The 24,466-nt window shown below is 40.8% G+C and overlaps 1 protein-coding gene across 2 annotated transcripts in view; it reads right to left on the bottom strand.

The window, feature by feature from the left end:
* Positions 1–24,466, bottom strand: part of ADK (adenosine kinase) — a 259,891-nt gene that overhangs the window by 206,915 nt on the left and 28,510 nt on the right. For both annotated transcript variants that reach the window (XM_066620531.1, XM_066620532.1), the window contains exon 3: positions 19,925–19,978. In XM_066620531.1, coding sequence (XP_066476628.1) covers positions 19,925–19,978 — 54 coding nt within the window. The remainder of the gene's footprint in view (positions 1–19,924; positions 19,979–24,466) is intronic.

Genomic DNA, 24,466 nt, shown 5'->3' with positions numbered 1-24,466 from the left:
TCAACACCCTTAACCCTCCTGGCTTCCAAGCCACAAGCTTATCCTCAAATTGGGGGCTTTAGTAATGTTTCGGAACCTCAACCCACCCAAACTCTGCAACGACACGAGGCTGCAAGTGAAGGCTCTCCACAGGAACATCATCAAGGCCACAGTGTTCACCAGTTGTACTCAGGGAGAGTTGGTGGTTCACACCACACATACCACTCATACTATCAGAGTACCCCTTCAAGGTCTGCTTTGCTGTGACCATCAACAAGTCCCAAGGGACAGTCGCTGAAGGTGGCCGGGACTGTCTTGAAGGAACCCCGCTACTCACATGGGTAGTTCTGCATGGCTTGTTCCAGAGTGAACTCACCCCAGCAGCCTGGTGATCTTAGCACCTGAGGAAAGAACCACCAATGTGGGCTACAAGGTTGTAGGTATTTACAAGGTTTTTTTTCACTACAATCTTCTCTTTGTTATTTCTTCATCAAATGTTATATTCCTAATTTCACTTCATTTTTCTGCATCAACACACTTCGTTTTATTCAAACTACACATACTTTTTCTTAGTTTTCCTTAACTTTTGTGAATACCTTTGCGAAGCACAAGTACTATGCTATTGTAGCACAAAACCAATTCAAAATACAAAAATAACAATTTATTAAACAAAAAATTCAATGGAACCATGACTTTCAATTATAGGGTGTTGGCTGACATGGGGTAGTTGTGCTAAATTTCAATTGTTCATTGCAATCAAAGGAAAGTTTATTGGAGTCAAAATGGATTAAAGGAGTCCAGTACATTAGCGTAGTATGAGTATCATGCTAGTCTGAAACATCAACTGTAAGTAAAAACAATCTTATGCTATTTGGGCAGGGGGGATCGGGTAAAGGAATTTCTCGACAGCATGAGAATGAAGAGCTCTGACTGATAAAAGATTCAGACTAGAACAGCATTAAGATTGTCATCTAGGTCCAGACACAAGTAGTACAACAGAGGGTAGAGGGTTTACCTTTCTTTCCCTTAGCTGGATATGTGAGCATGGGGGCGAAGTTTCACCCTAATTTCACCCTTTCTTCCAGGATATTTCACAGCTCAAAGAGGACTTAAAGGGCAATTAACTAGATGAGAGAACAGGAAATGCTTTTCATCCTATTTCCCAACTTCCTCAAATACACTTTCAGCTTCTGAGGGGCCAGAGACCATAAAAGGTTTATAGCAGCTTGGACAGAAAGAAAAAAAAGTAGGTTCAAGGATGCAGACCTTATAATTAGAGGTGTGCTTTTTCAGTTTTATTTTTTCTGCAGATGTTTTTTTTTGACAAAAATGAGAAGTGCAGAAAGCTGTGTCATGTGTTTTTATTCCAAGGGCACATTCTTATAAATTATAATTATAATCACTTTAAAAATGCACTAGGTGGTGATATAGCTGGTATTGTGTCAGCAGATGCAGCCACATGCATGTAATACCTCTACATATTCTCTACCACCTTTACAACAGTTCTTTTTTGGGTTTTGTGGTTTGTTGTTTTTATTTTTACAAAAATGAGTACGGAAAGTGGTGTTATGTGGTTTTATTTTGTTATCACCAAAAAAAATCTCCATCTCTACTCATACTGCAAAATTATTATCGAGGGCCCTCTAAGATGGGGATGTCAAACTCATTTCATACAGTGGCTGAAGTCCATGGTGCCTCCTTGACATCATTGAACATCATCATGATTGAAGTGACATCATTGAACAGGAAGTGATAGCATTAAGCAGGTGATGATGAGAAGCACTTTTTCTCACCTAGGAATTCATTAGCTGCAAATGAAAATACAAAATATGCAAATCTTGATCATATTTTTCAAGATATGGAAGAGCCCAGTTAGCATAGTTAGTCTGCCCTTTCAGCTGTGCCACTTCTGCTGAGCAGAGTTCCCTCTCAAGTTTGGCAGCAACTTCTTTCAGCTCCTATTATAAGCAGGAGTCCTGCTAGCCAGGCATCACTGTGTAGCTCATTCACAGCATAATTATCACAAGCCCAATTATCATTCAGGCTGGATAAGGAGCTGCTACCAGGCCTTAGGTCAGAAACCCCAGCTTTAAGACAATGAAAGCTCTGGGGCTCAATCAGTCCAATCTACCACATTACTGCTCAGTCCAACATGCTGTTATAAGGGCATTTCAGAGGACTACCCAGCCTTGACTATTTGACCTTTGAAAAGGCTGCTAAAGATTGCCTTACTTAAACAGGCTTATAAGTTGTATCCTTGAATAAACCATTGGTCAAAAAAGACAGCTGCCTCATCTCATGTCACTAGCTGAGTGAAAGAAAAAAAGCCACTATCGCTCTTGACTTGTACTATTCCCAGCTGTACAGGGTGTAAAGGCACTGATGCCATGACTGACAACAGGACACTCTACTTACCTATTTTGTATGAAGATTTTCTCTTCCTGATGCCTCTTGGAACCATAAAAGCGGAAGGAAAACGCTTAATGCTTATATTTTGTCCTTTGGGGGCTCAAGTATGAGGTCTACCAAAACTCTGCTACCCAATAGGCCAAGTAGGGCTGCTCTGGGAAGTTAACAGCCAAATTCTATTCTGGACTGGTGTGTGCCAGATCTTTTCCTCCTTTTTTGCAGCCTCCCTGCCCTTCCTCTTAACAACCACCACAGGTATTTGTATACTGCCTTTCTTGGTCATTAGATTACTCCTCTGACTTTAATCCAAGGCGAGTCACATAGACAGGTTTTCCCTAAACCCCCAAGGGTGTTTTTTTTAACAGTAACAAAAGTTCTAATCTTTCAAGAACAACATTCCAGATGGATCTTTCACAGTCTGGTATCAATTCTGGCAGTGGTTGCCTCCCACTGACAAACAGCTCCTTCTTTCTCACAGAAGGGCAGCAGAGGCGGCTTCTCTCTCACTGAAAAACAGTTGGAATAACTCCGCTTGTCAGTAGCTTCTAGGTCTTGCCTCTCATGGAAGCTTCAGATGATCTCCAACTGGTATCCCTCAGATGCTATCTTTGGGCTTAACAGCAGCTCTACCCTCTTGACTAGACCTCTTGATCCTTCTTCCTTTTCTTGGAACTGCTCCAGCTAAAGAGTTGGCACAGGTCTGAAGAGACACATTGCACGGTGAGAGGCTTACAAGGGGTAAGAGAAATTAAATCCCCTTTCTGCTCCACAGTCTCCTGATCCACACACACAACACACACACACACACACACACACACACACACACACACACACACACACCTACCTACTGGATACAGATTGTGACTTTTCAGCACAGCTGCACCAGAGGAAAGGGGAACGATAGACTACTAGCCATAAGTAGCTCATCATCTTCATATCAGCAACTTGACTACATCTAGGAGATGCTTTCTTTGGTGCAACAATTCTATCATTCAGCAGTTCGGGTAGAGATATTTTTCCAGACAGTGACATATTCCAATTCACAGTTCAACAGTAACAGTAATATTTTAGCATAAAGTGTTGATTTTTAGCAATTATGATTTGGATAATGGAATATAAGAAGCTGAACAAGACATTCTATACAGGAGCACATTATGATGATAAACTGCAGTTTTAAACAAATTCTATAGAGGAAGCCAACCATAAGAATTACGATTGTCCGAGTATGCTAGAGCAGCTTATTTAAATATGCATGTTTTCCATCAGTAAACTAAATATATCGGTCAAAATTTAAATAAGTATTCTCTTAAGACAGCTTCACACAAAAAACATTAATTTTCATTAATATACAGGTGTGGCGATAACTGCATCAGAATGAGAATTTTCTATGCCAACAACTGCTGACTTTCCCCCTACTACTCCTCATATCCAACATAGCCACTCTTGACCACAATAGCTTTCAGTTATGTCAGCTTCTGAAGTGTGGCAATTTGTCATTTAACTATCATCGATGTTCAAAGCAATACACAGTTATTATGGATCTTTTAATAAGGCAAATGGCAGAATTGCATAAATTAGTAAAAGATAAAACACCTATGGAAACAAATCAAGTACCACATTTCAAAGACAACTGCATAAACAAGGCTTTGGGGTGGGAGGGGGAAGAGTTATGGATCCGTATCCAAACTACAGATATGAAGGGTTGAGTTGGGAGGGGAAAAAGTTGAAAAAAAAAAAATGGTGAAGTAGTCCTCTTCCCACAATGTTTCAGTATTCTAGTGGAAAAGTTGGATGTTTTCGGCAACTCTGAGACTCATGAAACATTTTCTCTTTTAGAAAGAGGAACAATATGTTAATGCAAAATTTAAAATACTGTTTCATCTGACCTCTACTGCTAAATTGGTGTTCTAGTAACTATGAAGATCATCTACAGTAGTCAGCCATTACAATTCCTATATCCTGCAGGGAAGTAATACTTTCAAATGCTTTTTCACCTGCTTCAGGTTACTCTATCTGCTGCAGCACATGAAAGAAACTGGTCTCTGTGTGAAAATTTTATTTTTATATATATAGGGCACTACTATCAAGATTTAGTAATCTCAGCACAGTGATCTACTAACCTAAAAATCAACTTCCACGTTTCTTCCAGGGAAGAGAATATGAAAGGAGTGTTTTGTGATGTGCATATTAATCCCATTGTAGTCTCTGGTAAACTAGAGTTACAGGTTTTGCATTGTTATGGGATCATGCCAATTATCCGGCATGGAGAGAAGACTCTCTTTGAACTCATGCAGGTTTAAAAAAACCCAAACAAATTCCTTTTGTTTACATCAGTGATGGTCATTTCTGTTTTCAATTTTTATTTTTTTCCTTGGTTTTACAACTGGCAAACACTACACAATTTAAATATCTTTGGCTGCTGTGGTTTGTTGTTCCAATACTGGCTATATTTTAAATTGCTTGAATAAAACTTTTACATTTCATAAATATAACAGAGAGTATAATCTCATGTGCTAACACCATGTTGGCATCCTTCAGTCTTGGAAGACTATGGTATCGCGCTCTGAATGGTGGTTCTAGAACAGAGTTTCTTCTCCAGTGCACGAAGCCTGGGTAAAGTAGATATGGAGGATAGACTGTTTCCCCTGCAGCAAATCCCCCCTCTCCACGTCACTGGAATGGTCCAGTGGAAAGGCAGAAGCCAATATGGTTGGTTCAAGCGGCGTCGCAGGAGTTGCCAGAACGTGACTGTGTTCATCCATGAACTTCCTCGGGGACTCCGGCTCCGGATTTTGCCTCGAGGTTGACTCCTGAAGCCTTTTCCATAACTGGATGTAGCCACAAGGCAGTGGAGGTTTGGGGTCAGAGTTTTCCTTCTCTCAGATGAGCTGCCTTCCCCAGCTAACGAGTCCCAACTACCCGGTGGCTGCTTAGTCGCCTCTTGCGACAAGTACAGCCAAACTGAGGGCCTATTCTTATCCCCAGCCCCCAGGGGAATGTGCTAACACATAGGTCATGGAACCCCTAGTGGATAAAAAAAAATCAGTGGATTTAAAAAGCAGTGGAAAATAGATTTGAAGTAGGATTTGAAGTCCCACTTCCAGGTTCCTTGCCCCTCTGTTGCTCCTAATGGAATAACGTCATGCCTCGACACCCTCAGGGATTTGATTCTGGGACTCCCTGCTGATACCATAAAATGTATTAAATAGAAGTTAAAAAAAAATTAAGAAGTGTGTCCTTTTACAATTGTGGTTTAAAAACATCTTTTTTTACTGTTATAGAGAGGCAGTCAGCAATTAGAAATGCATGGGACCCCCTGCCTTTGCCTGGCTCAGCTGAAGAATGGAATGATCACTTATATGATTGTCTCTCTACAACAGCAAGAAAAGCAATTTTTTTAAAAACAAACAAACTGATTTTAAAGGGATGAATTATTTCCCCCTCTCCAGGGATCAGCACATTCCTTCTTATTTGCAGCAGCCATTTACGTTGAGTCAAATCTTTGTATAAAAAGTCAGTGCATAACAAGGTTGGACCCTGTATAATGCATTTTCTATTCTTAAAACAATAAAGCAAGTTGTTATCTGATTAGAAATTACATATATTACAATTTTTGCCAAGGTTAGTTCTTTTCCACCAATTCAAAAATTCTAGAAATTTTGTCTGTAAGCCAAACTACCACCAGTAAGACTGCAGAAAGCTAACAAACAGTGAATGGAAAGTGATCCAGAAAGCTGGAAAAGTTGCAAGTGCCAATCTTGAAGACTAGTTTCTCTATCTCAAACCCACTGTTGTATATTTATTGACTGAAGCAATACAGCAAGCTGATATGACAAATCCAGTCCCTGGCTGGATTTCTGTCTATGCTATTGGAAACTATGACAGATTTTATAGCACTAGCTTCAGAGCACAAATCCTTCTGCCTACAACTGAAGCAGCCAGAGACAAATGGAAGAACCTGCCCAAATGCAAAATTCTGATCTTTGTAGACATATGGAGCACACAGCAGGCTCTTTTTTATTGGGGGGGGGGATAGGAAACGAATGCTGGGTCTCAAGGTAGATATAGCAATTAAGATACCTCATTGATCTACAAGATATTCTATTTGATTCCTTCAGTCTGGAATAAAATTCTCTCTACATCCCAACAATATTTATAGTTAACTCATCTGTTAATGTAGGCTTTCAGACCTGATATGTTGCTTTTTTCTAACCGACCTGGAATCTTTCCTATTTTAAAAAGAGCTACCACCTTTCAGAGGCATAATATTCGTCTACTATGACTTGAAATTTCTCAAGCACTATTACGAGAGAATTCATTGGGGAGACCTATTGCTCAGTGGTACAGCGTATGTTTTACATGCAGAAGATCCCTGGTTCAATCCTTAACATCTCCAGGTAAGGAAGAAGACCCAACTGAATTATCGGTAAGCCGTTGCCAGCCAGTACAGACACAAACAGAGCAATGCCTTGTTCATGGTGACTCACTGGATAGCCAGTTGCCCAATTCCGCCAGAAAATACACACCCTGTAGCTCTCGCTCACCCATTTAAATAGGACATCATGGAATTGGAAGGTTACTGAAGATGTAAACAGAAATGGCATTTTCCAACATGTCAACCTAGTTTTTCATACTGTCTGCACTGTTTCATTTCCTCATACTTTGTTAGGCTATGTTTAAGAAAAAAGGTGCTGTCCAATTCATAAGCTTTTGTGCTCTATAGAGTCCTCTTAGAAGCCAAATGTATTATTGAAAGTATTACTTTCCTCAAGATTCATGCTTGGCTGGGCAAACTTTAGGTTTTTGTTTTTAAATAGGGTAAAATTGACAATATAGAGAGCTCCATTCCTGAAATTGTTTATTAGAGAGTAACAAATTGAGCATGGCCTCTCCCAGTTTGAAGAGGGAGACAGTTGCCCAACAGACTGAGGCAAAGAAGGAAGGCCCATAGCCAGGGAGACACACCAGGGACAGACTGCACTTGCTCCCAGTGTGGAAGGGATTGTCACTCCCCATTTGGCCTTTTCAGCCACACTAGATGCTGTGCCAGAACCACCACTCAGAGCGCGATACCATAGTCTTTCAAGACTGAAGGTTGCCAACCGCATCTAATGAGGTAGAAGCAAACATTTGAACCTGGGATTTGCCAATTCACATTTCAGTTCTTTACTACTGTGGTATAGTTCTCTCCAAAATCACCTTCAGACTTGTTTCTTTCATGTAAAGGTAAGAGTGGACTGCAAGCACCACTACGACAGTCTGTTCATGAAATTCTGAAAAGATTTTGTTATTTAAAGTGACTAAATTTCAAAAACTGATTCTAACAAGATAGGGCCTTTTCAAACAAACAAAAGTAGATAAATCTAGCAGAAGTAGATAAATTTAAGTTACACACTTTTGTAACAGACAAAGGCGGGAGAGAATTTCCAGTCAGTTTAACCTATGCTAAGAAAGTGGGTCAAGCCACAAACATACTACTTGATGTATATTTTGGGAAAGACACTCTTAATGGAAATATTTATTTATACTATATTTACAGTATAAATTTATATTTATAGTTTGTATAAATATTTTGGGAAAGACACTCTTAATGGAAATATTCCAATGGGCTGAAGATCACTGTACAACTGCACTGATTCATTTCCAGTTGGAAAAAAATATGCAGATCAACTTCACTTTAAAATGTACTCCATGACCTCTAGTGGTATCATCCATGTACTGTAGTTTGTTGGAAGCTGAACTTTTTTCCACCAACCTAACTGCTTGCATGTCGTTAACATTACCAAAGCACAGCTTCCTAAAAGACAAAAATGAGGTGGCACACCTCCTTCTTGTTTCAGTAACTGGAGAACATTACAATGTTGGAGAAAAAAGGCACATGATTTGAACTTCTGTGGATGGGTATCCTCACTCTCCCTCCAGAGGGAAGTGGCTGAAACCTGGACTATGTAATCAACTGCCCAAAATAGGTCTGCTAATTCCCTATTATGACTATACTTTTTAATTGTAAAATTGTGGCTTTTAAACTGGGAACCAACATTGGCTGGAAAAACAGGGTAAATTGAAAACAGGAGGATGAAAGGCCAATTTTAGTTCAGAGATTAACACGAGTCAGGGCTCACTCCCAGACTATAAGCAGACTACTAAAATATTTTACACTGAAGATAGATACAGATCTGTGTCTTCCAGAAAATACAGATCTCTCTGCTCCTAACACTTATCAGAAACATCTACATTTAGAATAGTATGAGAAAAAAATACGGTAGCTCCCACACATTATAATGTGAATGGAGTACACACTACCTCTGTAATGTGTACCTACCTGGCTCTCCTAAACTGTCTGAAGTGGCCATATTACTCAAGTCACACATACAGGATTAAGTACATTCTGTGCCAAATAAAATCCAAATTCAGAGACAACAACTTCTGTGACACAATTACGCAAATTGAGCATTCTTGTGCCTTTTTTATTGCCATGACGAGGACTAAAAAACTAGGCAGAATACTTAATGAAAATTCACCTCAATTACTGTAAATTCAATCCCACTCACCAATTGAGATTTCACAAAGCACTGCCTGTGTGTTTTCCAAGCTTATAATCACTGATATCAGCTGGTCTTGCTTTAAAAATAAAAGAACTGTTCACCATGGCATTCTTGTCAGTCTCCATTTATTTTCTGAAATAGAATTTAATAGTTCAAGCAAAGAACTTGCTTTAGGAAACTACATAATTAGTATACCTAACCCTATACAGAGTTAAGCATGCCTAAATCCATTCATTTCAATGATCTCAAGCTAACATTGTTCACACAGTATTGAAGGTGCCCTTTTTTAACATTATCAAGCAGCAGAGTCACCTTGCTAAGTATTTACTATCCACTATTTCGGCGCGTTGGAATTCAACTGATCAGATGTATCTTGTTTCTTGGTGCTGTTCCATGGCATCCCGACACAGTGACCCCACAGTGCACCGTAAGTGCAAGATCAAGTAGAAATTAAGTGGATATATTCAAGAACTCCTGCTATCCAACACAGGAAAAGCACTCACTTCTAGTACTGCAAGCCAGATAGCTTCATAACAGAGTACTGGCAGAATGGCATACCAATATAAGCTTCAGCATGTGTTAGAAGTGCTGAAGCAGGAATGCAATAGTAGCTGGTGCTAGCAAGATGGTCCCAACTATTTTAAGCAGGTCTAGGCTTACAGATACCACAGCTGAAGAAATCTTCACATCTTCTGAAAGATAAGGCTAGGTTCTGATACAAAACCATGATTTCTTCAGACTATAATCAAGAATCTACACTACACAGTGTTTGGTAAGTCTGAGGCCTTGTCTACACTCAATGTTTTTGAAAACTTCCTAATCCACACAATCACAGAAACTCTTCAGGAAATCTCACATGCCATGAGACAGCAGAAGGGAAGGGGCTATAGGGAGATCATGAGCTGGAGGATCAGCTCCGCAATCCAATGTTTCCTAAGTTTTTGAAAAAGATGCAAAGAGAGGTTGCTGGTAGCTCTCTTGCTAACAGCAACAGCCCGTTAAATCCTAAAAAAAACCAAGGCCCTTTAAATCCTTAAAAAGTGTGAAATGTCACCACCTCAAGGAGTGGCTCTTCACACCTTATCTTCTGATGCTGGGAGACAGAGAATTCTTTCTTGTGTTGGTAGAAGCAGATAGTCAGCCCTAAAGAACAGTTGCTCTGAAGGGAGGGGCAACTCCCTCCACCCAGTCATTTAATGCTACTGCTGCAGTGTGCCTTACAGGTAGACTCCCCTGGGGGAACGGAAACAAAGGAAACTGCTTTCTACCAAGTAAAAACCATTTAACTTAATACTGTTAACACTGATTGGCAGCAACTTACTTCCTCTGAATAACTGGTGGGCTCCTCCCACCCACACTGAGCACAGAAACAGCTTTATATCAAAAGGAAGCTGCAATCCTAGAAAATTATCTAAACACACAATAAATAGCACACCTTAAGTATTCCTTGTTTTCATCTTCTCTTCTACAATAGTTTCTACTAGTGTCACACATACAACCACCATTACCTTGACACTGGTGCAGATGAAATTCGCTCTACACATGTACAGAAAAAATATTGGTTACAGGTAGTCTTTGACAAGGTCAGTTTCTTGCTGCAAATAACTTCATCTGCTAAATTTGCTTCTGCCTCAGTTATTTTAAAAAAGCACAAGCAAGAAACTGGCAATTTTATTTTCTTCCTTACATGACAAGAGCATTTCATTCTTAGTTTAATGGGCAGGAAAAATCTTGATTTCTTATCTAAAGCCATTAAGGATGTGTTTTAGAGCAATTGGAGATATTGGAAAGAACCTTGTGGAGGGGGTTGAAAAGAATCACTTTAAGCACTGCCTTCCCATAGGGTCTGTGTCTCCTCTACAACTTCTCAAATGTGTTGCTAGCCTGTTCATCCTTTAACAGCTACAGTTTGTTAAAAGAATTCAACAACAGAATTCTACAAAAGAATTCTGCCTCAAAGTAGAGATTGAAGACTGGTCTGACTCCACCATAAAATCGCTGTGGGTTAAATTACCAGGCTCAAAGAACAATGTAATACTGGGGGCGTGCTCATTGTCCTCCAGACCAGAAACCTGAAGAGGACCTTGAAATGAGGAAACAGATCAGGGAAGTCTTAAGGAGAGAAGGGGCTATAATCATGGGGGACTTCAATTATTCTCATATCAACTGGGTCAATTTGTGCTCTGGCCACAAAAGAGACTGGATTCCTTGACTTATTAAATGACCGCGCCTTAGAGCAGCTAGTCATGGATCCCACCAGTGGACAGGCGACTCTGGATTTAATATTGTGTGGTACTCAAGACTTGGTTAGAGATGTAAATGTTACTGAGCCATAGGGGAACAGTGACCATGCTGCAGTCTGCTTCGCCATGGATAGCGGGGGAAGAGTACCAAACAAATCTGACACAATAACTCTTGACTTCCAAAGAGCGGACTTCCCTCAAATGAGGAAGCTGGTTAGGAGGAGGCTGAAAGGGAAGGTAAAAAGAGTCCAATCTCTTCAGAGTGCATGAAGGCTGATTAAAACAGTAGTAGAGGTCCAGCAAAAGTGTAAACCGCAAAGGAAGAAGGGCTCGACTAAATCCAGAGGGGTGCCTGCATGACTAATGAGCAACATTAGAGAGGCTTCTAAAAGGCAAGAAGCTTCCTTCCATAAATGGAAGTCTTGCCCTAATGAGGAGAATAAAAAGGAACATAAAACTGTGGCAAAAAAAATGTAAGATACATGGGAGGCCGAGAAAGACTATGAGGAACATATGGCCAGCAACATGAAGGGAAATAATAAAAGCTTCTTCAAATAGGTTAGAAGCAGGAAATCTGCCAGAGAATTGGTTGGCCCTCTGGATGGTGAGGGAGGGAAAGCGAAGATAAAACGAGACTTGGAGATGGCAGAGAAATTAGAGATGGCAGACTTCATGGCAGAGATGGCAGACTTCATGGCAAAAGACCTCAGGCAGATACTGCTGCCCAAACGGTCGCTCCTAGGATAGAGGCTAAAAGAGAATACATTTCAGACCTAGTTGACAAATTAAAGATCAATAAGTCACCTGGCCCAGATAGCATCCACCCAAGAGTTATTAAGGAACTGAAGAATGCAGTTACTGATCAATTGACTAAAATATGCAACTTGTCCCTTAAAAAGGCCACGGTACCAGAGGATTGGAAGATAGCAAATGTCACACTAATCTTTAAACAGTAAAGGAGAGAGGACCTGGGAAACTATAGGCTGGTCAGCCTAACATCTATACCGGGTAAGATGGTGGAATGCCTCATCAAAGTAAGAATCTCAAAACACATAGACAAACAAGCCTTGCTGAGGGAGAATCAGCATGGCTTCTGTAAGGGTAAGTCTTGCCTCACAAACCTTTTAGAATTCTTTGAAAAGGTCAACAGGCATGTGGATATGGGAGAACCTGTGGACATTATATATCTGGACTTTCAGAAGGTGTTTGACACAGTTCCTCACTAAAGGCTGCTGAGGAAACACCACAGTCAGGGAATTAGAGGGCAGGTCCTCTCATGGATTAGGAACTGGTTGAGGACCAGGAAACAGAGAGTGGGTATCAATGGACAATTTTCACAATGGAGAGAGGTGAAAAGTAGTGTGCCCCAAGGACCAGTACTTTTCAACCTGTTCATAAATGACCTGGAGACAGGGTTAAGCAGCGAGGTGGCCAAGTTTGCGGATGACACCAAACTTTTGAATGGTGATGACCAGAAGAGATTGTGAGGAGCTCCAGAAAGATCTCTCCAAACTGGGGGAATGGGCAGCAAAATGGCAGATGTGTTTCAATGTAAGCAAGTGTAAACTCATGCACATTGGTGCAAAAAATCAAATCTTCACATATAGGTTAATGGGTTCTGAGCTGTCTGTAATGGATCAGGAAAGAGATCTTAGCGTGCTGGTGGACAGCTCGATGAAAGTGTCAACCCAAAGTGTGGCAGTGGTGAAGAAGGCCAATTCCATGCTTGGGGTCATTAGAAAAGGTATTGAGAATAAAATGGCTAATATTATAATGCCATTGTACAAATCAATGGTAAGGCCACACCTGGAATATTGCGTCCAATTCTGGTTGCCACATATCAAAAAAGATATAGTGGACCATATGAAAGAAAGATAACCACTTTGCATTGGTGAAGGGAGCAGTCGCTGGCTCAGAGTGATGCCTTTCTAAGCACCTAGAGAGAGGCTGATTGATGGATTGTCTGCCTAATGCCTCTGTCTTACATCAAAAACTTCAGCAACATTGTTTATAAATCACCTAGCAAAGTGACATTGTTTTTTAAATGGATTTTCTTTAAAGCAATTTTTCCAATCCACATGAGTTCTGGGAATGGAACCCTTGTGAATACTGAGACTCAACCTGTATTTCTTTACTCAGCATGTAGTTAGTCTGAACTCCTTGTCACAGGATGTGGTGCTGGCAACTGGCCTAGATGCCTTTAAAAGGGAACTGGACAAATTTCTGGAGGAAAAGTCCATCACAGGTTACAAGCCATGATGTATATGTGCAACCTCCTGATTTTAGAAGCGGGCTACCTCAGAATGCCAGATGCAAGGGAGGGCACTAGGATGAAGGTCTCTTGTTATCTTGTGTGTTCCCTGAGGCATTTGGTGGACCACTGTGAGATACAGGAAGCTGGATTAGATGGGCCTATGACCTTGGGGTGGTGGTGGACAGGTCGATGAAAGTGTCAACCCAATGTGCGGCGGCAGTGAAAAAGGCAAATTCTATGCTTGGGATCATTAGAAAAGGTATTGATAACAAAATGGCTAATATTATAATGCCATTGTACAAATCGATGGTAAGGCCACACCTGGTCGTCGCATCTCAAAAAAGACATGGTGGAAATGGAAGAGGTGCAAAAGAGAGCAACTAAGATGATTACTGGGCTAGGGCACCTTCCTTATGAGGAAAGGCTACAGCATGTGGGCCTCTTCAGCCTGGAAAAGAGACACATGAGGGGGGACACGATTGAGACATACAAAATTATGCAGGGGATGGACAGAGTGGATAGAGAGATGCTCTTTACACTCTCACATAACACCAGAACCAGGAGACATCCACTAAAATTGAGTGTTGGGAGAGTTAGAACTGACCAAAGAAAATACTTCTTTACTCAGCGTGCGGTCAGTCTGCCACAGGATGTGGTGCTGGCATCTGGCCTGGACACCTTTAAAAGGGAATTGGACAAGTTTCTGAAGGAAAAATCCATTACACGTTACAAGCCATGATGTGTATGTGCAACCTCCCGATTTTAGAAATGGGCTATATCAGAATGCCAGATGCAAGGGAGGGCACCAGGAGGCAGGTCTCTTGTTACCTGGTATGCTCCCTGGGGCATTTGGTGGGCCACTGTGAGATACAGGAAGCTGGACTAGATGGGCCTATGGCCTGATCCAGTGGGGCTGTTCTTATGATCCAGCGGGGCTGTTTTATGTTCTTAAAAATGAAAGAAAAAGGGTGGTGACAGTCCCAACCACTCAAACCTTAAATCAGTACAAATGTGCAGACAGAAATACATATTTACTTCCTGAAACAGGTCAAAATTTGCATAAAGGAACCCTTTTTGCATAACATAGTATGTTTAGTTGCTTTCCAGAACACAAATGTGCAACATTTTGCATGTGGTCCACACTAAACTCCAGGTGGAAGAAATAAAATTATCTTCCTTCAGCTGGGATTGAACTCTTATATGCTGCTATAACAATGCTTGCAAATCCAAAGTTGTTGAACAGGAAAATTCCAAACTCATTATTCTTAGTAAAAGATAAAATTCAATACAGTGTTTTGTTTAATACAAAGGTGCATCTTTCCATAGAACAGAACTGTGGTTCTTCCCAAAAAAGTACTTGCAAAAAGTAGTTCCACCACACACCATCGTCAGTGAAGTGAAGCACTTATTACAAAAAGCTTTACTAAGCTATTAGATACAATTTAAAAGATAAGGAACCTACCAAAAAAAGAACAGCTAAAGAGAAAAAATTATTAAAGGCTACCCTGAACAAATATACTTTGTTTGCAAGGATGCTGAGGAAGCCAACACTTGGAGACAGCCCTCCTACACAAGATAAAGTCTGACCTGCATGAGGAAACAAATATAACTTTATGGGACTGTTTCTTCCACCGGACAGTCACACGGCTTCTCTCACACTCCAAAATAAACCTCCACAGAAATATTTTTCCCTCATTCCAGTTTAACCCTTGAACATGTGACATTTAAGATGCATGCAATCAACAGGATTTTTTATTTTGGGTTAACTAGTGTTGTCTGATCCATTCTGGAAGCCAATGGGTTGATTCCATTTAAACAGCAGTTGTTCATTTCAGCTTCTTGCAGCCCCTCTTCTACAACATCTAGCAGAAACAGCAAAGTGCAGGTTAAGTATAGAAAAGTATTTAGAGCAGTGGTTCTCACACATTTGGCACTGGGACCCACTTTTTAGAATGAGAATCTGTTACATCCACTGGAAGTGACAACATCAAGCAGGACCATTTTTAACAATCCTAGGCTACAAACCCACCCACACTTATCAGGAGTAAATCCCATTTACTATCATTGTTAAAATACACACAGTAGCTTGTTAAAAGTACAGGTCTGTAACATTTCCCTAAATGCAGTCACATGGTACCATCAAGTTCAAAATATTAAAAATAAAATACTGAAATGAATGGAGACCCACCTAAAATTGGCTCACGACCCACCTGGTGGGTCCTGACCCACAGTTTGAGAAACACTGATTTAGAGCATATCGTTTGAGACTAGTTATCTGCATCTGTTAGAGGAAACTAACATACCATCTGGGTTTCTGCTTCTAACCTGGGAAAGCTACACAAAATTGTGTACATCTTCAAGCAGCTGCATACACACCTTAAATTCTGTTTTCAAAGGGTGAACAGTGTGTATATACAAGATGTATAGTATAGATCTATATGTATATACAAGAAACAGACACACATACAAGCGTTCATAAGTGAATAACTAGCTTTGGTTTTGTATTTTCAACTCAATCACTATTTTTCAGATTGAAAAGTATAAATTATTAGAAATGATGTTTTCTAAACATCAGCATCTAATTTTTAATATGAAAGTCAACAATGCAATGCTATATCCTAAGGTTTAAATACAAGAGCTACTCTATTTACAAATGAACACTTTCAGCCCCGAGGTGCTTGAGAGGGGACATGATTGAGACATATAAAATTATGCAGGGGATGGATAGAGTGGAGCTTTTTTCACTCTCACACAGTACCAGGAGAAGGGGACTTCTATTAAGTTGAGTGTTGGGAAAGTATGAACAGACAAAAGAAAATATTTCTTTACCCAGGATGTAATTCGTCTGTGGAACTCCTTGCCACTAGACGTGGTGATGACATCTGATGCCTTTAAAAAGGGATTGGACAGATTTCTGGAGGAAAAGGCCATCACAGGTTGCAAGCCATGATGAGTATTTTCAGTCTGAGATTAGCTGGTTGCTCATTATGAGAGCCAGGTAAGAATTTTTTTCTGTCATATGAATTAGTCATTGATGGCAATTTTTTCACCTACCTCAAACTAGCAAGGGAGGGAAGGTGTGTTCAGTAGGTTTCATGCATTAATAATTAATCACTTGTGTTTAATAAAGTGGCCCAAGTTAAACCCAAGTGCAGTCTGGTATATTCGTTGTAGGGTGCAAGGGTAAACAGAATGACAGATGCAGTGGAGTGGCATCGAGATGCAAGTATCTTGTGGTCTTCTGCTCTTCCTGAGGCTTTTGGTGGGCCGCTGTGAGATACAGGAAGCTGGACTAGATGGGTCCTGGGCCTGATCCAGCAAGGCTCTTCTTATGTCCTTACCCCTGATTTCTGGTTTGCAGCCAATGCTGCTGAATACAGAAGCCACTCAAGAGCATTCCAGCAGTCCACAATGAAATTGACAAAGTTGGGAATGAAATGGATAACACACTGACAGTGCCCTGAGTGAAACTGGTAGCTACAGTAACAGAGATGCATTACTGAACTTATGAATAGAGCCTAACATGTTGACAAATAGGGAAGCTTCTGTATAAAGTAGCAATGAAAGTTTTAAAGTATGCTCCCTACTTTGAAGTGATGTTCCTGGATGCTGCTATTGATTGCAGCTTGGAGACAATTGCCTCAGAGGTGCATTTATCTACACAGACATTTTTGCTAGAATACCCTGTCATCTGAAATACCTCTGTTTTTCCCCAGCATTGTTGCTTAACACATACATAGGGTCATGGGTACATACTAAGAGAGAACATTATCTAGACAAAACTCATCAGGTTGATACCAAGGGAGCACCAGGTCCACAAGCCTCAGATAAAAGGTGAGAACTTTGGAGCAACTTCCTCCCTCCCCTCTCTGTCTTGGAGATGCCTCTAGTAAAATTCTAGGAAAAGCTGGGCCTTGCCCTACCATCCTATTCAAACTTGCAGAACAGTCCTTGGAGATTCCTGGCTTCAAGTTGTTTTAGATCACAAAGGGATCTCTGAGCCCCAGCCTTCTCTCACCAGCATCAATAACTCAGAGCCCTGTACCAACTGAGGAATAGGTTTCATGAGTAAGAAGCACCTAGTCACACCTTTCCCAAGGAATGGCATAAAAGGAAACAGCCCACTCCACCTGGGACACGTGACAAACGCATCCAGGACCATATCCAAACACACATACACAAATGATCCTGGGCAAATATACTTTGAAAAAGATTCTATGTTGGCCACACACACACTACAGACAGCCTGACCATAGTCACCCAACATGTGTTTTTCTTCCCACCAGCCCTTGTTGGAGCTAAGATTTGACCTGCAGGCACAGCATTCTGTACCACCTTCTCATCATGCCAGATCAGCATATCTGAGCCAAATGCAGTATCTAGAAAGGTAATTATCACTTTTTCCCATCATTTTGCTACTCTCTCCTTTCACTCTTTCACACCTCCTCTCTCTAACCTTTTCTCAAACTCAGAGAATCAGTAACTCAGCATCCACTAAGAAGTTTCACAAAAATGCTCATTGCCTTCCCCACCAGAAAGTGCCTCTGCTTCCTTGCCTCACTTCCCATTTCTCCCCATTTGAATCCATTCTGCTAAGCCTCCTATGGGAGCTCATGGAACCTTAGCTATATAGTCCCATGGCAGGGCCTCTGAGAAGAAATTTATGTGGGGGTAAAAAATTTGGGGGGGCACCTTCTCAAAAAGGTAGGGGGTGAAACAGAGTGAGGGGTGGAAATGGAGGTGGGCAGAATGGGAGCAAAACAGGCAGGGGGAAAGTGGCAACAGCTGGAATAGTCTTTGGAAACCAGGTCTACCAGTCTTCCCACTACTGAGCTCAGGTCTACCTGCCTGCCCAGCACTGGCAGCTAGATACAGTAATACGGAAAATCAAACACGCTCCTAAGTCTCTCTAAAATCTTTCAAGTACAGAAAATCATTGCAGGAAATCAGTATCATTGTATTTAGCCTCACACTAGAATGGAAAGTGCCCTGTGTACACTAAGGGCACAATCCTAACCAACTTTCCAGCACTGGCATAGCTGTGCCAGTGGGGCATGTGCTGCATCCTGCAGTTGGGGGGCAGTCATGGAGGTCTCCTTCATGGTAAGCAGATCCACAAGCCAAAGAACTACTGTAGCAGGTTGGTTTTCTCCCAGATGTGATACTGTTAAGGAATGTACATTCCTGGACCTGGTGTGTATGGCTTGTGGCAGTAGTTGCTGCCATGTGCCCACAATAATGCCCCCAGCATCTGGTGTGGGCAGCGAGACTGGGTGAGATTGGAAAATGTAAGATTCCAGGAAATTTCTGGGCCCCCTCCTTTGGCTCCTGGGTCCCCTTTCTGACCCTGGGCCCAGGTACAAATTACCCCCTTTACCACCCTCTCCTAGGCCCTGCCCCATGGTTCTTACACCACATCAGATCAATACAGTAGATAGAGAGCCCTCCTTATGCCACTGTCCCTACTAAATCCTCTGTGGCAGTCTAGCATTTTTCCCTGTAGTTTGTCTATAGTCCTCTACATCCCAAAACCCTCTCTAAAGCCTGTACGCATTGTTAATTCTGTTCCCATACCAGCAAGGTATGGGAGCCCAGAGCTCTTTCTCCAGGATCCCATTAAAAACCTGTTTGCTGACACCTCAGAGCATACAGCTCCATGGAAAGGGGGCAGGTTTCCCACCATGTAAGATTTTAAATGAATAAATTAGATCTGTCACTCTTTGTGACTCTTAGCCAGAGAGCACTGCTGCAGTGGAGACTCAGTTCAAGCTTTCTTTTTTCTTGTAGTTAAGCTTTCCACTCCCTTCTGCACCCAAACCCTTTATGTTCCTCCATTCCTCCCATTCCCTCAGTAATCTCCCCATTTTTACAGACAGTAACATCCCTTCATCCGTGCCTTATTTCTCCTCAGTTCTCTCCCCCCGCCACCATCACCACTTTGCATGTCCACATTCCCCCCCCCCCACTTGCAGGAAGTTAGGCTTTTCCTTAGTTAACCAGATTTATTTTACTGAACTTTACTCCTGACTCCCCTTCCATCTACTGTATCACTTATCCCTTCCCCAATAAATACTACTGTTGTGCACCTATATCTGACTGTTTCACTCATGTTTAATGCCAAGTTCCACTGTGATGTGACACAAAGCAATTCCACACATGCAGTCCCCTATGTTCGCATGATAATACATGCTTCTTAAAGCATATCTGGATAAGCGTGTAGTAGTGTTCATGAACAGAAGTTATTAACTTGACAACATTAATGGCACCCAATCACTCTTCTATGGCACATTTCAGGTATGCTGTTTTGAAAATGAAGCACAAGCATACACGGGTTTAGGAGCAAATGGCAAACCTGTAGTCAAAGGGGGGGAGGGGAAATGTGGAGCAAAGCAGTCCTTGTGCACCAACATTTGCTTAAAAGAGTTTTAAAGATTCTTAGCATAAAGTTAGAAGAAAATATTTGCAAAAATACTACAACATATTTAATAACTTACAGTTCTTTATGTTTCTCCTCTGCCAAGATTTGGTCATTTGGTTTCAGCCCATATCTAAAAATAGAGGGGAAAAGAACACCATATTGTTACCCACATGGGGAACTCACACACATTCATTTTCAGTTTTAGTCTAACTTTCAGCCTTTACATATTGTAGGTGGCATTTAGTTTACTTTTAACCACACTGCAGTTCCGCAGGAAACAGTTTAACTTCATCATCATCATCCGGTCTTCTGGAACTTCCAAGATTCCCATGTACACAAGATCTTTGTCAAATACTTCCAATACAAAAGCAGATTACTACTGCACCAATTCTTCATGACAGATCAAACCCAATCCAGGCATTACAAGATTGAGGGCCCAATCCTACCCAACTTTCCAGCACTGGTGTAGCCGCAATGCAGCCCCGAGGTAAGGGAACAAATATTTCCATACCTTGAGGAGACTCCCCCTTCAACACAGGATGCAGTGCATACCCTACTGGCACAGCAGCACCGGAACTGGAAAATTGGATAGGGTTGGGCAATCCACTAGGCTCTACTGTACCAAAGAATCTACTTCAGAGCACATTTACCACCCTCACAAGGCTTCCATGTTTACATTTTTTTCAGTTATGTAAACCATTTTATGAACCTTTTGGTTGAAAGGGGGTACATAACATATCTGCTAAAAACATAGGGCATCCCTTCCTCAAAAGCAAGCTATGCTGAAATGTTAGGGATCACTTTTCTAATGCAGTAAGGGGTGACAATTTACAGTTGCACTTAGAATGAGTTCAAGGGAAAAAATGAGTTAACAGTTATACACCTACAAAATACTTGCCTGGGAGTAAGTCCCATTAAAATCAATGGGGTTGACTTTTGAATGGTCACATACAGGATTTTGCTAAGGGAGTGGCTTTTAATACAGTGTAGGAAAACAGAAACTAGTAGGAGCTTTTGGAGGCCTGCTTTTTTATTTCAGTCTTATAACAGAACCATCATAACAGCAGATATGTAAATTGTTTAGTTAAGTTTCCTAATGAAACAGTTGTGTTTAAGAAAACAATCTTGAGTCATCATTTCAAAGAAGATATACTGCTAGGACTTAAGTCTGTCTTAACCAACTACTCTGGATGCTACCCAAAATAATTATCTCTATATAAAAACTCAGACCATTAGAAAGGAAAGAAAACTGAAGGAAAAAAGCAAAGCACCAGAATGCAGACTTGCATTTTGCAAAGCTATATATAAGTCTCAGTTTGAGTTTATCAAAACCCTTTTTGACTTAAAGTATTAACTCTAAAATGTCTCTTCCGTGAGCCTCTTTTAAAGGCACACACACAAATTAGCCCATATGTTTAGCTCTCTTTTTCATGAATTATCCAAATCAAGTGTACAAGTAAACCTGGGGGAAAATATGAGTCAGAACTGCTGCTTATACAATTTAATCTCCCCTCTCCCTGAAAAAATAGGAAGTTGTTTCAGTTAGCCTCCACTGTGCTCAAACATCCATGGCTGAGCAGGAGTTTAAACAGTATTCATCATTGTGGTTGGTTAAACCACTCCTACCAGACTAATTTTTAAAACATCCTATGTTCATTTGAGCAAGTTTTTTTTTTTAATCAATCCCTAGTTCCACTTTGTTACAACTCAAATCATAACTACTTTATACCAAGATGTCCATAACATACATTTCATCATTTCATTTCAGATCACCCACGACAGCTAGACTCCAAGTTGGACACTGGCTGTAGCTGCTTGCTTGCAATTTGCTCAAATGGAAAATTATTATGGCTCTTCAGTTTCATTTCCAGTCATAAGAGACACTTTAGAAACTAATGATCCTTGACTAAAGTTAGCATTTTGAAGATAAGGCTTTTAATGGAGGAAATGGCTTAGATGCATACTACCATTAGAGGCAATCTAGAGCACATTAAGCCCATCCCTTGGTAAATATAAGATCTGCATATTGGAAAAACAGCTGGATTAATATCCAACTCAGATTTCATTTATGAACTGGACTTGCCTGAAGACCTTTTGAAAACCTCAACTGACCTAATGCGTGAGAAACAGCAAAGGTAAGTTTAGGTGAAAAACCATAGAGCAGAATTTAACACACACATACAAAAAATAGGAAGTTTCACTAATTTCCTCTATAAACATTCATGAATACTGAAAAAAAAATAGTTTTAGTTGTAAATAGTACCCAGCAACTCAACTCGCACATCAGATAATGGCAGGAGCTGCAAAACACAGTCCTCTAGAGCAGCTCCATTTCACTTTGCTGACTTACAGAAACTCAGATCGTCCACAGTAGCAACAAGAGAGAGAAAACAAGCATACCATATAGCTACAACTCCACATGATCAGAGCTTTTATACATTACCGAGGCAACATGGAGTCAGATCAGATGGAATAGCTCCCCCACTAATATGAATTGGGTCAGTACAACAAAACAGGATGGCAGTTCATGGAATGGTAACACGGTTGCTTACCAAGCAGCACAGTTGTGCCACTATGCAAGTAGTTACCCTATTTGTTGCATTTTTCTTCTTGAGATGCTAGCATGTCAAGTTGCTACTGAATGAACAAGCTTGCACCCCTTCCAGCAGTGGAAACACAAGAAATGCATCATGCACAACATTATGACAAGGTCCAACACAGTACCCCCACCTGCTCCCCTGTAACACAGAGTCAACTACCTCATGTTGTGATGTCACATTGTACATCTCCACACTTCTGCCAGAGGCAGCCACTTATGATGTTAAGTGGGAAAACACGAGCTATCATTACCTGGCGTAAGTAATTTTACATATTATGAAAAACTTCACACAAGATGTTATTTTGACAGCATTCCTCTAGCACAAGCAACAGTCCCACCCTGAGCAGATCATAGTATCAGATGGCCAAGAACAGTAGGTTCAACATCTGACCTTCAAAAGGAACCTAGATAATTATGCTATTGGCCAAAATACGCATTATGATCCAGAACTGGGACCAAGGGATATCCTTCAGGTACAGGTAACAATATCTTGCAAACAATAAGTCACTTTTCAGGTTATGTTGGTTCACATAAGCTATCCAAGGAACTTTTTTCCAGCTTGTATGATCAATTCTGATTCAAAGAAGCAGTCTTCCATTTTATCTATAAGGCATCTCCTGGTTAAAAACATACTTTGCAAGGCACTGGCTCCATCCTAACTCCTAGGGGCTGAAATCCTAGCCACACTTTCCTGGAAGTAAGCTCCACTGACTATAATGGGACCTACTTCTGAGTAGGCAGGCATAGGATTGGGCTCTTGATACTTATCTTGCATGAACTATGCCCAATGATCCAAGACACCTGTATTATTCATGTAGCATTAGTTATGACCCATCCTTGTATAGCTCAACTTCCATAACTGCCTGTTACATCTAGCAAACTCAGCCTGATGGTGCATTTGGACAACAAGATTTTAAGCTGCAATTAATACCATACGAGATTTAAGGGGCTTTTGAACTTAATGTCAAAATAATAGGTTTAAATGATTAAAAATGGATTGAGAAAGCAAAGAAAGCCTAAAGCTTGTTAATCACAGCACTACAGTGAAAGATGGTACATGATTATGTTCCGTCAGACCTTGTCACTATGAAATGGAGCAGTACTGTATTAAGTCTTTTAAATAAAGGCTACCAAACACAACCAGTAGCTTAGGCATTCAAGGCAACAGACACAAAACATTTAGGTTTTCACTCTGATCCAGAAGATCCCTATACGAGTTTCCTTTTTCTCTGAAAAGCCTGGGGTTCAGCTCCATGCCTGCAAAGACTATAGGCACATTCATTCAATTTTATCCTGCTTTTCTCCCAAACAGGTACCTAAAGAGGCTTATAAAAATATACAGCTACAAAACAATACACACACAATTCATTAACAATTTCAAACATAACTGAAAGCCACCAGCAGCAATCAGTAAAAGAGCAGAGCATATAAAATACAAAACAGAAATAAAACATACCCATAAAACCTGCAGAACATCTAGTACTAAAATGAACATAATAAAATCAGAAGGATAACCTAAAAGATACGTTTTTAGACTGACAGAAAGCTTCTAAGGAGGGAGCAGTTTGTAAACTAAAAGGGAGAGAATTCTATAAAATTAGTGTCACTACCAAGAAGTTCCTATTTCTTGCCGTTGCGCCTCCCACCTCTATGGGCAGCAGCACATCTAAAAGGGCCCTCTCTGATTACCAGAGAGGGCAAGCCAAATTTTACAGAAGGAGAAAGTCTCACAAATGCATTAGCCACAAGCCATATAGGGTCAAAACCAGCACCTTGAACTGGGCATGGAAACAAACCAGCGGCCAGTGCAGTTGCTGGATTCGCAATCTGACAGAGTAAAGCCACTGACTTTCAGTGACCACATGAGATGCTGCGTTCTACACTAACTACAGTTTCTGAACAATCTTCAAGGGCAGCCCCATGTACAGTGCATTACAACAATTTAAGCTCGATATCTGAAAGTTGCTTCCAAAGGGTTTGTGGAAGTTGGACTGTGTACTAAGCGTGTGCTACAATTTA

The sequence above is a fragment of the Tiliqua scincoides genome, chromosome 3 (assembly GCF_035046505.1).
Source record: "Tiliqua scincoides isolate rTilSci1 chromosome 3, rTilSci1.hap2, whole genome shotgun sequence".
Taxonomy (NCBI): Eukaryota; Metazoa; Chordata; class Lepidosauria; order Squamata; family Scincidae; genus Tiliqua; species Tiliqua scincoides.
This window is presented reverse-complemented; position numbering and strand designations above follow the sequence as displayed.